The sequence below is a fragment of the Capra hircus genome, chromosome 5 (assembly GCF_001704415.2).
Source record: "Capra hircus breed San Clemente chromosome 5, ASM170441v1, whole genome shotgun sequence".
Taxonomy (NCBI): domain Eukaryota; kingdom Metazoa; phylum Chordata; class Mammalia; order Artiodactyla; family Bovidae; genus Capra; species Capra hircus.
The window spans coordinates 10671979-10690689 of record NC_030812.1 but is presented as its reverse complement, the minus strand read 5'-3'; the positions used below and the strand labels follow the sequence as shown (position 1 = coordinate 10690689).

The 18711-nt window shown below is 38.9% G+C and overlaps 1 protein-coding gene across 5 annotated transcripts in view; it reads left to right on the top strand.

The window, feature by feature from the left end:
- Positions 1–18711, top strand: part of PPFIA2 (PTPRF interacting protein alpha 2) — a 523670-nt gene that overhangs the window by 440902 nt on the left and 64057 nt on the right. For all 5 annotated transcript variants that reach the window (XM_005679766.3, XM_005679765.3, XM_013963702.2 and 2 more), the window contains 3 exons: positions 64–194; positions 2416–2570; positions 18287–18380. In XM_005679766.3, coding sequence (XP_005679823.1) covers positions 64–194; positions 2416–2570; positions 18287–18380 — 380 coding nt within the window. The remainder of the gene's footprint in view (positions 1–63; positions 195–2415; positions 2571–18286; positions 18381–18711) is intronic.

Sequence of the window (18711 nt, the reverse complement as noted above, 5' to 3'; positions counted from 1 at the left end):
TTTTCATCAATTTCAGTTAAAATTTAGAAAAAGTGAGTGTGGTGTATTTTTTTTTGCTTCCAGATTGCAGTGGTAGAAGAAGATGGTCGGGAGGATAAAGCAACCATTAAATGTGAAACTTCTCCTCCCCCTACCCCTAGAGCCATCAGGATGACTCACACCCTCCCTTCTTCCTACCATAATGATGCCCGAAGGTATGACCTTCCCAGCACACTGCCATTGTCTGTCCTCCTCTCCCAAATATTCTTCCTTTTAGTGTTATCAGACTGCTTAAAATTTATATAAAATTCTTTATTTGAGCTGTAATTCTCCAGCTCCCTCTTCACAATATCACTTGTGAAAAAGCTGAATTTTCATTCTGAGATCGAATTTTCATTCTGAGATTGAATTTTCATTTTTAGAATTAACTGTATATTTTCAATCTTGTTACTTGTCAATATTTCGAGAATAGCCTTTCTCTATTAAAAGGGAGTCAAAGTATAGGAAGTACTGGTCAGGGCTAGTTACCAAAAGCTAAAGAGATTCCAAGGCAAGACTATAAGCTCGCCTTCTAGTGTAAAGGTAATTAAGATCTTAAAATCCATGATTGTACCCCAGCTACTTTTAACAGACAGGTATGTAAATTACCCTATGGGTGCTGCTACTGCCAGCTATAAAGCTCCTCCTTAGAAAAGGAAAAAAAAAAAACCTGAAATATTAAAAGAAGAGATAAGTTTACATGGGAAAATACCCTATTTGTCATAGCAACTCTTCATACTGTCCTTTCCATCTGCCTAAAAATTGAAGCAGATTTCTATAATAACTAATACCATAAATAAATAAATAAATATAAGCATACAATTTACATCTTAAATGTATGTTCTTTCGCTGTCATCATTTATAGCATCTCTGAACGTTTAATTAATATAACTGAATATAATGATTTAATGATTTTAAGTTAGAATCTATCTTCTAAATAATGTGTTTTACAATAAACATTTTTGAAAAGAGTTTTTTTGTGATATCAAACATTTTTTCTTTGTTTTATTTTTATTTATTTAAACAAAGAAAAAATGTTTGATATCACAAAAAAACTCTTTTCAAAAATGTTTAATCCTGGAGAAGGAAATGGCAACCCACTCCAGTACTCTTGCCTGGAGAATCCCATGGAGGGAGGAGCCTCGTAGGCTACAGTCCATGGGGTCGCAAAGAGTAGGACACGACTGAGCGACTGCACTTTCACTTTCCAATGTGAAAAGTTACTCCAGGTTCAAAATTTATACTTAGTGTGTTGGGTGTGTTAGTCACTCAGTCGTGTCTGACTCTGCAATCCCATGGACAGTAGCCTGCCAGGATCCTTTGTCCATGGAATTCTCCAGGAAAGAATATTGGAATGAGTGACTGTTCCCTTCTCCAGTAGATCTTCCTGACCCAGGAATTGAACTGGGGTCTCCTGCATTGCAGGCAGATTACTTACTGTCTTACTGAACCCATATTAATTAAGATGAATAAGTACAGTTAAATAATTCATCATGATACTGTCAAATTAACAGCTATAAAAATGAAAACAGTATCATCGAACCTATCCTATTAAAACTGTTAAATACATTGACCAGGAATAGAACCTAGATCAGCTTACTTGGAAATCATTTCAGCTTATCATGTACCTACAAGACCTGAGAACTGTAAGGAAAATATACAGTGATCACTAGGGTATATGATTTGTTTCTTCAAAATCTCACCCAGATGATTTAAAATTCAACAAATTAAGCACAAAAACTGAGAAAGATACCAAGAGGAAAATCCAGTTAAACCATGGGCTAGAATACGAGCATAAACTTTATTAGTTACATTTAAATTTCTTATCATAGGTCATTATGTTAAAGATCTAAAAAAATAAATTGCAAGAAAGAAATATGTAAAGCATCAAGGACTAACTTATAGAAGGTCACTTCACATGAACTTAATAAACCAATTTGTGTTCACTGATTGGTTTGATATTGTGTGAAAAATACTAGGAAAAATATTTTCTAGAGAACATTTGGAGGCTTAGTGTCCTAAGGCTGAGGAAATCATACTTTAATGTGCTTGAGCAGAAACCTGGGAAGCAAGGGAGAAAGTAATATTCAAGGGTACTTGTTCCTCCTTTTGTGCCTTTATCAAGGAATTAGGTCTTATGTACCTTGAGGAAGATCCCCTGGATCTATGGAGGGCATGGCAACCTACTCCAGCATTCTTGCCTGGAGAATCCCATGGACAGAAGAGCCTGGCGGGCTACAGTCCATGGGCTCACCAAGAGTCAGACACGACTGAAGTGACTTAGCACGCACGCACCTCGTGGATGTTGCAGGATTGTCTTTTGACAAGGTGCACTGTCTTGTGTACCTGGTGAGTGTTACACCGAAGCAAACAGTTTCCCCTCTTTTCTCTTTGCAGCAGTTTATCTGCCTCCCTTGAGCCCGAAAGCCTTGGGCTTGGCAGTGCCAACAGCAGCCAAGACTCTCTTCACAAAGCCCCCAAGAAGAAAGGAATCAAGTCTTCAATAGGACGTTTGTTTGGTAAAAAAGAAAAAGCTCGTCTTGGACAACTCCGTGAGTATGCATGTTTGACTTTCCACTGCCACTCATTTTCCTTAGTTCTTAATACCCATCTATCTTTCATCTTATTTCCCCTACCTGATAACCTTTCTATCTTAATCATCTTTGTAACCCATTTAGCTGAATAATGCTTGGTAAAAGTTTCAAAGGAAGATATTATAAAACTTCCAATCCTTGCGATTCCTCTGTTAATAATAATACCTAGAGTATAGGTAATTTTAACATTGTGATAGACACAAGGACTCTCAAGACAGGGGTTACTGGTGCTATCCTTGTTTATTGATGAGTAAGAAATGTATTAATAATTTGCTAAACTGAAATATTCGTCCAAGGCCATGTTTCAAAACCAGCTTGAAACCATTGAGCACACTGCATAGATGTATATAAAAACTAGCTGTGTGAATTTTAAAAGTTTTCCTGTTGAAAAAATTAACAAACCTACCAAAAAAATCCAAAATAGCTCTTTTTAGGTCAAAATAAAGCATTTAAAGGACCTAGATGTAAAGGGTAAGGTTTCTTTGTTTTAAAGTATCACAACTTTGTATTAACAAACTCTATAGCATACAGATGAAGAGACAGAGGAAAGGGCAATAGGGGTTGCATTAGAATTATTGTCACTGATTAATTAATAGAATATAGATCAATACATCTGAAATGACCCTAGGTAAATATATAAATATATAGATAGGTTGATAAATAGATAGATGGATGGATAGATAGGTAGATAAATAGATATAGTCTGAAACCAGAAGAATATGTGAATTGTATTTTCTAAATGATGATATATGCTTTGGCTTTTTTTTTCCTTTGATGTCATTTTACATATTGAATTTTTCTCCTGAAATCCTTTTTATCATCTTTCTTATTTATGCTTACCTTTACTTTTCCCCTGCTCTTCTCATTCTGTCGAGTTCAGAACTAGAGTTAAATTACAGAGAAAAAGATTTAGAAAAAAATTTAGCTCCTGCTTCTGGTGGTAAGTGATGAACAGAATGCAGCACTCCCTTAATACTCATTTTGAGTTCTCAAATAAAGGAATGATTACTCACAAATAATGTCCCATCCCCCAGAATTAGTTTGCTGCCCTGGCACTACAAGAGTTTCTGAGTATGGTGTTCATATTTGCAGACTTACAACTGTAGTTTATTCAAAAATACCTTTCCCAAGTTTCACAGTGTGAAACCCATAAAAAACATCAGAAGCCATAGGAAACCCATCTCTGTAACACATGGGCTTTGTAACTGACTATTACTCAACAGAAGAACAAAATGCTCCTTGGGCTTCTCTTTCTCAGGAAAGGACCCTTTTAGGCTAAAAGAAGGTGGTTATTTGGGCAATATAAAAGGTGCACACCAAGACATTATTTTAAAATCTGTTTCAGTTGACAACTGTTTATTGTCGGAATCAAGATATCTAGGATATAATTTAAAGCCTGCAAAAATATAAACGCTTCTAGAAACTTAGCCTTTTTATTCGTTTTCTGTGACTGTGTGTCTCTATGTTAGAAGAGATGAGATCAGAAGAGAATTAATCACAATTACGTTCTCATCAACGCCATCCAAATCAGAAAATGGCAATAGTTTTTCAAGATCGCATTGTAGACCTGAGAAGATTTCTGAGTTCTGAGCAATTTTGTTTTGCTATGTGGAACAGTAGGGTATAAACAAAGCTAGTGAGAGTAGCAGAGGAAGAACTCCAATGCTGATGAGGAAGACAGAGACCAAAATCTGTACTTTAGGAGCTATAGAAAAGCTGCATTGAGGGTGGAGCACAGTTCCTGTAGAAACCAGAAATAAAGGTCTTTATTGGGTTTAATACTTGAGAAAGTAAGAAAACACAGGCACAAGTAAGCTTCAGTCAGTCACGTTTTGATTTGTTTTGTTTTCCTGGAGAAATGGTGCCTGGTGCCACTAGTGCTTTGGTTGAGGAATATAGACTCATGTTCACTTCTGTCCTGAAAATTGGGCATCCACGTTGTGAGGGGAAGACCGTGGAAGCCTAACCAAGTCCAGGGGTTGCCACTGAGTGCTGCTGATGCACACGTTAGAAGGAGTTAGGGAAACATCTCTAATGATCATGATTTTAATAACTTGATCTAGAAAATTCAGACATGGGAGCACTGTGCCAATATCTTTCTTTTATCAATGAAAAAAGAAATAGGAGATAGAAGATGATGCCATGGAAAGTAACATGGTAGACGGCTGATGGTGTCAAAGAACCAAATTTGAGGTTTGGGACCGTGTCCCAAGTCTTAGAACTCTTGAAGAGTTTAGCTCATAAAGGCAAAGAAACGTGAGTTAACTTGACAATAGCTACGCTGCTGCTACTGCTGCGGCGAAGTCGCTCCAGTCGTGTCCAACTCTGTGCAACCCCAGAGACGGCAGCCCACCAGGCTCGCCCATCCCTGGGATTCTCCAGGCAAGAACACTGGAGTGGGTTGCCATTTCTTTCTCCAATGCATGAAAGTGAAAAGTGAAGGGAAGTCGCTCAGTCGTGTCAGACTCCTAGTGACCTCATGGACTGCAGCCTACCAGGCTCCTCCATCCATGGGATTTTCCAGGCAAGAGTACTGGAGTAGGGTGCCATCGCTACCCCTAAAAAAAGATGAAAAAAAATGTTTAATAATCTCATTGATAGACATGGAAAAAGCAGGCCAAGAAATATCTCTGCTTACTTCCTAGAGTATAGCATAGATTCAGGATATAATAAGATACATTTTTTAGATTTGCTTTTATTAGAGGTATAGTTGATTTACAATGTTGTGTTAGTTTCTGCTCTACAGTAAAGAGAACCAGTTAAATGTACACATGTATCCACTCAGTTTTAGATTTTTCTCCCATATAGATCAATACAGAGCATTGAGTAGAGTTTCCTGGGCTATATATATAGCAGGTCGTAGAAGACTTAACAGCCCAGTGACCACAGTTTCGCCCCCCCCCCCCGATTTATGCATCCAGGTCCAATGCATCTCTGTTGTTTCCGTAAATGTTTAAACATGTTCATATCTAACCTTCATTTTTAAAGTCATTACTTGATCCTGCCATCTTCCCTAAATATTGACTTATTTTTCCCTACCCATATCATCCAAGCTTAAGTGAGTTTTTTCTTCCTCATCTGTCAGTCACATTACAACCTACCATACGCTGACTTCCACACATAAAATTCTAGACACAAGTTCAGTCTTAACCAACCTGGGTGACTGGTTACGACATCAAAGCTAGATATTATCAAAGAAATTTGAGAATTGTAACAAACGCACAGTTATATTTATGATGATGTAAACTTAAGCAGTATATCTAAAATAGGTGACCTCTTCCCAAAAACAAATTCTAAAAGATTTTTTACATAAGTTGTATCTATGTGAATGAAAGATATAGTTGAATGTCATAGATAAGTAAGAACAGTAGCCAAAAAGGCACTAGCCAAAATAAAGTGATAATTGAAAAAACTGCCCAGATCAAAAGGGGAATTATAAAATTCTTATTTTTTTATTATTTTTGTTTAGTTATTTTAAAGTTTAAAGAAAATGAATAAAACAAAGATTTAATGTATTTGAACAAAGTATGCAAATAAGTGCAACTATTCCAAAACACTTTTGCCTCTATCTTCTTACTTGAAAAGCAAAACTTCAACCAGAAAAGAGGCATTAAAAATAGGACATGGAAGCCCAAGAGAACTGATATTTTGATAGGTGGGGATAGGTAGAATGTTGATCATCCAAAGTCATTTATTTACTCCTGTTTTGAATGAATAGCATATGATGAGCCAATGTGAGGCACAGAGTACTGGACTTTCGGAAAATGGTGAAAGCATGGCCCTGACATCAAAGAACTCTGAATTTAGCAAGGTGGATGGTATATAAGTATAGACAACCTTTCATTTAAAAAACAAACAAACACTTCATACTGAAACATACTGTTTCTGGCCCAAAAGAGCTTTACCTGCTAGATTGTCTGAACTCAAGACAATCAGGAACAGAGGTTCTAAATCTCAAGATCCCTGATTATGCATCAGTAATCAGTATGTTGACTGGCTTGACTTTTAATTTTATCCAAAGGCATCAACCTGTTTCGAAGCAAAGCAAGTTAAATTGTGTTCAAAACAGCCATGTCAGATGGAGCCTGTTTGTTTCTCTGACAAAGTTACTCAGTAATAGAACAGGAAAGGCACTTGGGTGAGCTGTGATTCACGGCAGCCTTGTACATAGGATGTCAAATGGAGCCTGAGTGATGGAAGAATCAGGTGGAATTTGCAACCAGGTGAATACTTCTCCTTTAATAGTGATGCTGAGTAGAGTGATGACACCCTGAATCCAGGTTTCTCATGGCTTGGTGAGGAGTCACTGTTTTGGATCAACACATCCCCCAGTCACTTGAACATGAATATTTCAATAGCACAGTGATCTGACTCATGGATTGGTGATACAGAAAGAAATCACAAATGAGAGAAAAATAAGTGTTCTTTCTTTTACAATTACCTCAAAAACCTGAGATATGGAAGATCCAAAATATCCTATTTTTAAAAGTGTAACTCAGGAGCATTTTTTGCAAGAAAAACTTGGATATTCATGTAACTTTAAAGTTAATAAGTCAATGAATTTAGTACACATTAATAGACATACAGTATTGAGATAAAAGAAGACCTTTTCATCCTATTCTGCTATTGTAAAACATGAGCCGGGGAATAGAATGCATATCTGATAACTACACTTTCAGAGGCAGATCATAACTTTGAAGGAAGTTTGGAGGGAAATATTAAGCTGATAAGGAAAACTGAAATTATCTGAGGAGTAACTAAGTTGAAGAGCATGTCTATTCCCTTTGCTGACCTGTCTGGATGGCTGATTACGAATATTTGAAAAGCTTGTTATATGCAGAATCTTTGGCCTTTTCATTGTTTAGTAAGGCTACAAAACTCTAGCCAAAGTGTTAAAAGACTAACTTCATCTCAATAAGAAAGAGAACACTGGGGAGTCATAGTTATATATGAACAAACTGGCTTGTGAAATAATGAGTTATTAGTCACTGGATATCCTCAAGCAGAAGCTAGGTAAATAGTAGGAAGAACTGTTGTAGAAAGGGATCCAAGAATTGGAAGGGCAGTGGGACAGGATGATCTTTAAGACCAATTTCAAACCTAGTAGTCCTGAATCTATGAAGCCCTAATATTTAAGCCTTAGACCCAGCAGCTCTTCTTTCTATAAAATATGTAACATGAGTTTTGTACTATGAAAATGCATTTCATTTTTCAAATTACAGACTTTTAGAGTTAGAAGATCGGAGAAGGCAATGGCACCCGACTCCAGTACTCCTGCCTGGAAAATCCCATGGACGGAGGAGCCTGGAAGGCTGCAGTCTATGGGGTCGCTAGGAGTCGGACATGACTGAACGACTTCACTTTCACTTTTCACCTTCATGCATTGGAGAAGGAAATGGCAACCCACTCCAGTGTTCTCGCCAGGAGAATCCCAGGGACTGGGGAGCCTGGTGGGCTGCCGTCTATGGGATCACACAGAGTCGGACACAACTGAAGTGACTTAGCAGCAGCAGAGTTAGAAGATATCTAAAGGCCCTGTCTAAAGACCTGCCTCTTGATAAATCTGTATGCAGGTCAGGAAGCAACAGTTAGAACTGGACATGGAACAACAGACTGGTTACAAATAGGAAAAGGAGTACGTCAAGGCTGTATATTGTTGCTGGGGTCCAGCCCCGGTGGATCCAGGGAATTCGAAGGTGGGGACGGTGTTGGCATCTTTGGAAAAATACATATTTAATTACAGATATAGAGAGAGATTAGAAACGGATAGTGTAGTAGGAGATAGTGTAGTAGAGAAAAGGAGACTGAATCCAGATGGGGATTCAGCCAGAGAAACAGGAGCAAGAAAGAAGCGACATGGGGGAATCAGTCTTTCCGGAAACTGATCCAATTTCTTTATTTTTGGGTTTGCTTATATACCTTTTGTTACATGTAGGGATGAATACAGAGTCACGCAGGGGTCAGCAGTCCTGACCTTTATCAAAATCAGGTGCTTCACATAAAAAGGTCTTAGGGATTTTATGATCCTTTCTTTCTGATAACCAAAAACTTATTTTTTCCAAGGGTGTTTTTTCTTAAACCAGGCACCACCCTCCAAATAAAGTTACATTCCTATAGGGTGAGGGTATAGTGAGTTACAATCAAGAAAGGAATTTATTTAACCCCAGGTTAACATGATTAGTCTTAAAGGTTAATACTTATTTCTCCTATATGCTTAAAGGTTAATACTTATTTCTCCTATATGTTAGTTATATTCATTATAAGGGCAGGGAATATGGAGATTTAGCAGCAAACATCAGCCCAACAAATGAGAATCCTTTCACCAATGTTCCCCTTAAGATCTATTTAGTCTTAAGATAGTGATAAAGTTACATTTTTACATAGCAAGGACACAGTGATTTATAACAAAGTACAGTGATCTATTACAAAAGAGAAAATTCATTAACTCAAAAAGTTAAGTATTGCTAACCTTAAAAACTACCCTATTTCCTTTTCTATATTCCAAATACGTTGATTAATATATTCCCAGGTGCCTAAGGATATGGAGGCCTGGCGGCAATCATTGACTCAACAGGAAGAAAAAGCCCTATGCTAATTAAGACTCTCAAAATACTCCAAAACTCTCTGTGCTGTTTATGGTTGAGAGGTAGTAAACAATCATGTGCGTAGTGGCAGGAGTATGGTTAATCCTGTCACACAAGCTAGTCTGTCAGCAGAGAGGTTTGACCTGAGACATCCTTGTCCTACCCAGAGCAGGGAATTAGCAGCAATTATTGACACAACAAATGAAAAACCCTTCACCAATATAATTCCTAACCAACCCACTATACTAATAATTTTTAACTCTCCAAAAGAATTTACCTTTAGTAAGTCTAAAACATCTTGTGCCTCTCAGATTGGGAGGCTGTAAACAATCACATGTGGCTGGACGAACCTATACAGGTGGGCTAGATAACCTTCAGAGCAGTCCGTAAGCTGAAACACTCTTGTCACGCCCAAGAATATTTATTGCCTTGGAGCTGCACGTTTACTCCTTCTCCAAGAAAAACGGTTATGGAGGAGAACATAAAACAGACTCTGGTTTTGGGGTAGATGCTCAGGAACAGGGGATTTCCTGAGGCTTGATCACGCCTTTGCGTATGCCAAGCCTCCTTCCTCATGACCTTTGCCATGGGCTGGCCCCCGGCATATTGTCACCCTGCTTATTTAACTTATATGCAGAGTACCTCATGAGAAACGCTGGACTGGAAGAAACACAAGCTGGAATCAAGATTGCCGGGAGAAATATCAATAACCTCAGATATGATGACACCACCCTTATGGCAGAAAGTGAAGAGGAACTAAAAAGCCTCTTGATGAAAGTGAAAGAGGAGAGTGAAAAAGTTGGCTTAAAGCTCAACATTCAGAAAACGAAGATCATGGCATCCGGTCCCATCACTTCATGGGAAATAGGTGGGGAAACAGTGGAAACAGTGTCAGACTTTGTCTTTTGGGGCTCCAAAATCACTGCAGATGGTAACTGCAGCCATGAAATAAAAAGATGCTCACTCCTTGGAAGAAAAGTTATGACCAACCTAGACAGTATATTCAAAAGCAGAGACATTACTTTGCCGACTAAGGTCCATCTAGTCAAGGCTATGATTTTTCCAGTAGTCATGTATGGATGTGAGAGTTGGACTGTGAAGAAGGCTGAGCACTGAAGAATTGATGCTTTTGAACTGTGGTGTTGGAGAAGACTCTTGAGAGTCCCTTGGACTGCAAGGAGATCCAACCAGTCCATTCTGAAGGAGATCAGCCCTGGGATTTCTTTGTAAGGAATGATGCTAAAGCTGAAACTCCAGTACTTTGGCCACCTCATGTGAAGAGTTGACTCACTGGAAAAGACTCTGATACTGGGAGGGATTGAGGGCAGGAGGAGAAGGGGACGACAGAGGATGAGATGGCTGGATGGCATCACTGACTCAATGGACGTGAGTCTGAGTGAACTCCGGGAGATGGTGATGGACAGGGAGGCCTGGCGTGCTGCGATTCATGGGGTCGCAAAGAGTCGGACACGACTGAGCGACTGAACTGAACTGAAAGGCCATGTAATGACCCACACTCTATACTATACAGAAACAGATGATTTCAACAATCATCCAGGCAAAGCAGCCACTGGCAGGAGGGTTGGCGGTGGTTCCCAGCTCTCACTTCCTGGGCGAGTGCTCCAGACAATATACTCTTGGGACTGTTTCCATCAAAAAGAATTTCAGTGAGCTCGTAGTCTCATGGAACATGTTTGGAAACTTAATGAAATTAAACTTTTTTCTTCAAAAAGTTTATAACTTCTTGAGGGTATTACACATAAATGCATAAAAAGTAAAGAACAATTCAAGGCAATAGTAAAAACATCACAGAATATATTATAAACTTTCTTATAGAACATGTAGACATAAGGTCAGTAAAGTGTTCAAATTATTAATTTTTTCCCTCCCTGGATATGTTTGACTCTACTTGGAACAAAGTGCAGTTTTCCTTTAGAATTGAAAAGGTATAAAACTTGAGTTTCAAATAAGACTTATCTGTCCAAAAAGTACTGAAGCCACATGAAAGGATAAACTCCATGGGAGATGTGATGGAAAGGAACCTGGGTCTTTATATGGTTAGTTAGGAAGTGGATGCCAGGCTGGGGTGTGAAGTGTGAAACCAAATTATCAAGCCAAAGAAGTGATAAGGATTGAGGATCAAGTTGCCTAGCTGTGGAGAGAGTGGAAATGCATAGATTAGGAGGCAGCAACCTGAAGAAGGCACAGCATGCAAAGGAAATGACCTGGGTCCCAGCATCAAGTATTGGAGCACAAGGGAGAGTGAGGAGTCGGGGCAATCGCACACCACGCTGTGCTTCAGAGGCAGTTAACCAGTGAGGAAGATGGCAACAGAGTGTGAACAGGTAGTGATGCTAAATGCATTTATTACCTCTGGTGGGTCATCTGTTCCACATGATCTTAACACATTCACTACCTGGGAAACACCCAGGTAGAAGACCCACCCAGGTCTTCAGAGTCCTAATAATAATGACCGTAAACAAAAATGAACAGAGCACACGTGATTATCCTAGCAGGTGGGAAAATGGTAAAAGCAGAAACATACATATAAATCATGCAGGCCATATCCCTAATTAAAGATACATAAGATGTGTATATTATTGAGTAAAAATAAAATAAAAACTACTCTTGCAAGTTTCCCTTAAATGCATACGAGAAGCAATACATTTCAAAGACCCATTTTTGCCTGCTAAACTGCAATTCTCTTCATGGTCGTCTGTCAGATAGTATATCATGATGGTCTGATCTCTATTATTTATTATGATCAGCATAAGAATATAATGAGCAGAAGCAACAACAACATCAGAGCAACACTGTTGAGCAAGCATGTCTCCACACACAAAATTTGGGTTGCTGTGCTAGCCTTTACCTCCAGATTCAGATTGTTCCCAGATGTTACGGAAGTAGCAAATACAATAAAAATTCTCAAAGCATCAGTTAGAGACGAGTCATGCTCTATATAATGAAAAGGTCTTATGATAAAGCAGTGTTTAGTTTCAGTTATGAATGCATTTGTTACATGCCATTTAGGAGACAGGCACGGTGCCTAGGTGCCTCCTCCAGAACTAATAGACTGAGTCAGGAAGCAAGTCATCATTTATAAATTCAAGTGTGTTTAAAATCAAAATGAGTACTATGGATTCATTCCAAAGAGTGGTCAAGTAGATGAAAGATGGAGCTGCTGATCAGCTGCAGATGATAGTCTTAATCTCTCTGGGATTAGATTTTCTTTTTAATATGATAGCAAGGAACTCTGCTGGACAGATGGGGCTATAGAGCCCTTGCCATATGGGTCTTGGCCTGACCTTCCTACAGATTCTTACCTCAAGTGCCAACAGGAAATAAATTATACTCAATAGAGTCTCAGGCCCAGGCAACATAGAGATATTTGCCTTCACAATCCCAATGAACAGATATCTCTCTCTAGCACCCCTGGAGAAGAAAATGTCAATCCTCCCCAGTATTCTTGTCTGGAATACCCCATGGACAGGGGAGCCTGGTGGGCTACAGTTCATGGGGTTGCAAAGAGTCAGACACAGTTTAGCAACTGAACAGTAACAAAGCCATCCGTAGATCTAGGCCTATGCACGTCCTTTCCTAAATTTCTCAGCCTGGATCTTAGGAAATCTTATACTTCGTAGCACCTCTCCTGAAATTTCTCTAAGGCCTTCCTCTGGTGCTTGGGAGAGCTTGGGACTGGCAGTGCTATCCCAGCAGCATACCCTTTCCCCAGACCTGTACCTGTGTAGGTCGAGTCTCTGCTGCTGCTGAGTCACTTCAGCTGTGTCCGACTCTGTGTGACCCTACGAACTGCAGCCCACCAGGCTCCTCTGTCCATGGGATTCTCTAGGCAAGGGTACTAGAGTGGGTTGCCATGCCCTCCTCCAGGGGATCTTGCCAGCCCAGGGAATGAACCCAAGTCTCCTGCATTCCAGGCAGATTCTTTACCACTGAGCCACCAGGGAAGCCCCAGGTCAAGTCTCTGCTGCTGCTGCTGCTGCTGCTGCTGCTGCTAAGTCGCTTCAGTCGTGTCTGACTCTGTGTGATCCCATAGACGGCAGCCCACTAGGCTCCTCTGTCCCTGAGATTCTCCAGGCAAGAACACTGGAGTGGGTTGCCATTTCCTTCTCCAATGTATGAAAGTGAAAAGGGAAAGTGAAGTTGCTCAATCGTGTCCGACTCTTCACGACCCCATGGACTGCAGCCTGCCAGGCTCCTCTGTCCATGGGATTTTCCAGGCAAGAGTAGTGGAGTGGGGTGCCATTGCCTTCTCCGGGTCAAGTCTCTAGAAGCATTCAAATTTTGTGTTACCTTTCAGATGGAATGAGACAGGAAGGCAGTGCCGTCTGGGCACGATGCCTAATTCAAGCAGACCATGTGCACCTGGGTCCCTGTTTCTCCCTAATTCTCTGTACTGTATCTTGTGTTCTCTGGATTCCTGGGGGAGCCTAGAGACTTTACCTGTAGGGTTGCTCTGGGCCAGAACAACCTGACCTTGGTTCCAGAAGGATGGCCTAATAATTGAATCACTCCTGCTGTCAGAATGGTATCATATGAGATTGGGTAACAATAGATTGTTGTTCCACTAATTTTGGGTTACTCAAAATATTTGTATAGAAAGGGGTCTGGAAGAAATATTTGACTAGGCCCCTCACATCCTAAAAGTGATCCTATCTCAAACACTTCAAAGTCCTTGAAAAGTTCACAGAAGAGTCTGCGGAGTGCCTGATGGCCCAGAGAACTTCATAGAGGGTATGGATTGCGCCTTGGGCTTTTCCATGTGCCAGCTCTAGGGGGCCACTGACAAGGTGATAAGCAATATATTACCTGAGTATCCACTGAATCATGGCACTCAAGCCTTCTATGCCTAAACACCTTATGCCACGAGATGGGGTGTAGTTAATGATGCTCTCGCCGTATCACTAGGCGCTTCCCAGGTGGCACTGGGCTTGCCTGGTGGCTCAGCTGGTAAAGAATCTGCCTGCAATGCAGGAGACCTGGGTTCAGTCCCTGGGTTGGGAAGATCCTCTGGAGAAGGGAAAGGTTACCCACTCCAGTGTTCTGCCCTGGAGATTTCCATAGACTGTACAGAGGGGTCACAGAGTCGGAACAACTGATCGACTGTCAATCCCTGGTGACACTAGTGGTAGAGGACCCACCTGCCATGTAGGAGACGTAAGAGGTGTGAATTTGATCCCTGGGCCAGGAAGATCCCCCTGGAGGAGGGTATGGCAACCCACTCCAGTATTCTTTCCTGGAAAAACTCTTGGGCAGAGGATCCTGGCCGACTACAGTCCATAGCATTACAGAGAGTCAGACACAACTGAAGCGACTTAGTATGTACACACTCCATATTACTAAGAGGTTTCCTGGAGAATGAGTGCTTCTCACTGGGCACACTCTTGCAATTTTAAAATGGGTAAACTAAAACATTTTCTACTTACTGAAGGGTGTTTAGAATTCTTGACTCTTATTTAATATATATCTGTTGCACTTTGCAATCATTGTGACGTATAAAAATTTGCTCCCTTTCCCCCACCAACATAGGCAAATATTTACACTCCCTCTGAAAATTGGTATTGTCTCCTCTATAGAACCAACACAATGGAGATATAATGCAAGGCAAAAAAAATGAGTCACATAGGTAATTTTCAATTTTCTAGTACCCATATTGAGGGTTAGTAAAAAGAGACAGGTGAGATTAAGTTTAACAATGTCTTTATTTAAACCAATATAGAAAAATTATCATTTCAACATGTTCAGTTCAGTTCAGTCTTTCAGTCGTGTCTGACTATTTGCAATCCCATGAACCGCAGCATGCCAGGACTCCCTGTCCATCACCAACTGCCGGAGTCTACCCAAACCCACGTCCATTGAGTCGGTGATGCCATCCAAACATCTCATGCTCTGTTGTCCCCTTTTCCTCCTGCCTTCGATCTTTCCCAGCATCAGGGTCTTTCAAATGAGTCAGTCCTTCACATCAGGTGGCCAAAGTATTGGAGTTTCAGCTTCAAGATCAGTCCTTCCAATGAACACCCAGGACTGATCTCCTTTAGGATGGACTGGTTGGATCTCCTTGCAGTCCAAGGGACTCTCAAGAGTCTTCTCCAACACCACAGTTCAAAAGCATCTATTCTTCGGTGCTCAGCTGTCTTTATAATCCAACTCTCACATCCATACATGACTACTGGAAAAACCATAGCCTTGGTTTTTACTTAATCAGTATAAAATTATTAAGTAGGTATATATTTTCTTTTTTTTGCGCTGTGTTTTCAAAATCTTGTGCGTGATTTATACTCATATTTCAAGTATTCAATAGCTGTATGTGATAAATGAATAAAACACGGATCTAGATGAATAGATATTCCTAAAGTCCACACGGCCATGGGAGCCCACTGATGCCCAGGAAAAATTGAAAGAGACTCTCACCAGATTTATATAATCACTCATAGAGTAAACAAGTTTATTGGAAAACCTAAGGTTCCCCTACGGTTAGCTGGTCAGATGGTTGGAGAGATGAACCTGAGATTTATGGGGCTCCTGGATCAGTGCTATGAAAGAATGTTTTTTTCTCATCTATAAATGTTTTATTTGAACTTAAAAGTGCACATAATCAGACTTTTGTTCCTGCTTAAGGGTACAGCCCATGCCACTTGAAACTAATTTTGTCTGCTGTGACTTATGTGTCATTTTCTATTGGCATTTTCAAACACAACGTAGCAACGATTCTTTATCAGATTTCTTTAAAGGGTATTAGATTTTGAAGTGATCAGAGTATTTCCAAGCCCCTCATGCCTTTTACTTTCAGAAATGTATTTGTGAAAAGAAAAGTCTACTATTTTTTTCTGGATCTAGTTTGGACTCACAGAATTCCTCTAGAGCTCTCTTTGTTTCTCTTCCAGAGCACTAAACTTTTTAAAATGTTCTTTTCTCTAATTAAAATGTAAAAAATTTAAATCATAATTTATATGTTCTTTCCTCAGAAGAATAAAAAGCCTGATTTATCCAGCCAAGTAGTGGTTGAGAATATCTCATTGTTTATGATATAGGTCTACTCATCAACCTCTGTGTCCCCATCTGGACTGATGAAGAATTTTGTGACTTTTAAGTGAATCACTATTCATTTCCATTTCTATTTCCAGAAAGCAATTTTACTGTTAATTACATATGGTAAATAGTAACTTATGGGTGTACAGTAGGGCAAGGACACCAATGAGAAAAATAAAATGAAAATATTCACTCATTCTGTATAGTGGCAATTTCCATATTTAAAAATATTCCCTAAGAGTACTTTAGTCAACTAGTAGATGACTTCCCTAATGATGAAAATAATGAATGAAAAGAAAGAAATGAAACAATTATGAGTAAATGGAAGTTCCTTTATGAGATTATATTCAAGAGTCCCAGGAGATCCTAGAGGGGAAACCACATGGTTCCTTGTTTAAGGGAACCAGGGACTGTGTTGTTACTTACATCTGCAAATGCCTCTCAAAGTATTGTACACCAAAAAGAATTTTAAAATTGAAATATATGGAAATACTGCCTCTGACAGATCAGCATTGAATAAAAGGAGAGAGGTGAGGAGCAGCTGCTTCTAATAAGGTGTAAGCAATGCTTTCCTACAATTAGTGTTGCTTCAGGTCTTTTGTTCCTTCAAGATAACTTAAGTGCTTTCTCCTTGTGAGATGAAAATAATGAAAATCATTCACAATATAAAGTTCTTTAAGTTTTAATTGCTTATGTGCATAATTGAATAAAGTAAATTTCATTCCTCAAACTCTGAATCCCTGAGTAAGATCTAGATAGCAATCGGTATGTTTTCAGTTGAAGATGACTTTCTTGTAATTATTCAGTTCAGTAACAGAATAACTGGGCTACGAGATTAACTTATTTATGACAGTGTTACCGAACTACTAGTATTGAGTAATTAAATTATTTTCTAAAATAAATTATGAAAAACAATTACAACAAAATTATCTTTAATAGTACATATCTGCTGATATATTAGTGAATGTTTTTGTGTAGTCTTTGTAAGAGTATTAGCTTAAATCTCTCTACCTAATCTTGAGCTTAAATGGGATTTAAATCTCTTTTAATTAAAAGCATATGTATACCTTAACCTACTTAAAAATAATGAGCATTTTTCATTGACCTTGACTTAATGTTTTCCACACAGTAAATAGCAGAGAGAAAACAGAGCCCAGGTTTAAGTTTTCATTTTTCACTTACAACTGATAATTTATGACCAGTGATATGTTAGGAGATGCTAAATAATTGCTCTGTAAAATTGTTCAACGCCCAGCACACTTACATTCTCCTCTTATTCCAAGGTTATGTAAATGTATCAAATATATCCCAAAGCCAAATGAAACTGACATTACATCAAATAGTTTATAAACTGCTTGGTAAAAACAATTCTTACCAGGGTCTTTTGAAGAAAGATTTAGAATTTTTTTCAGGTTAAAATTACAAATTATAGATTAGATTACAGATTAAAATTATAAAATAAAGCAAAGCCTTACAGAACATAGTAAGCTCTGAAAGTCAGGTTTGTACTGAAGGATATAGGAGTCAGCCAGGTGAGCAGAGGAGTGTTCTAGAGCAAAAGACAAAAAAAATTTAACTCAGCAATTATCTCTCCATTCTCTCAATTTGGAAGAGAAGACATACACTTGAGTTTCTGTGCATTGGGCTATCATTTATTCCATCATACATGAAAAATTTCAAATATTTCTAACAGTGAGAAAAACCTCACACACAGCACAGTTTTTTTCATTTTTCCTAAGAAAAGTAGAAAAACAAACCTCAAAGCTTGCAGACTATATACTTAAGTGTTTTTCAGTGTATAGGCCACATGTATTAGTTGCTACTAGGTGTGATTGAATGGCCTACATTTTTCCCCCATTCTCTCAGTGTGTGTTTATCTGTATACCCATGCCATTGAATGCATATTGAGTTGGAAATACAAAGACCAGCCAAAAAAGAAAAAAAAAAATGTGATACTAAACAGTTGCTCAAATAAACTTTAAAAAATGTAATTTCAGAACTGACAATGTATCCAACCTAATGTGAATGGTTACTTCTTCACAGGAGGCTTTATGGAGACTGAAGCTGCAGCTCAGGAGTCCCTGGGGTTAGGCAAACTGGGAACTCAAGCTGAGAAGGATAGAAGGCTGAAGAAAAAGTAGGTTTGGAGATTTTTTTTTTCCCTTCTCTTTCTAACTTTTACTTACTTTGTATCATTGTTTGTGGGGAATTAAAAACAGAGTAATTGGAAAGAAAACAATAGACCGAGGCCAGTGTTATCCTGGTATTCCCTGGAACTATTTGGTGCTCCAGTGTTACGGTTATAAACATCTAACTATTAAAAGATTTTGGCCCCTAGTATAAATAAACAGTTGTTTTTAAAGAGATCAAAGCTTTTATTTCAAAACTCAAATATATTTAAAATATTTAAATGTAGCCTTACAAATAATGTAATATTCCATTTGAAGTTGAATTCAGTACTCAACTGG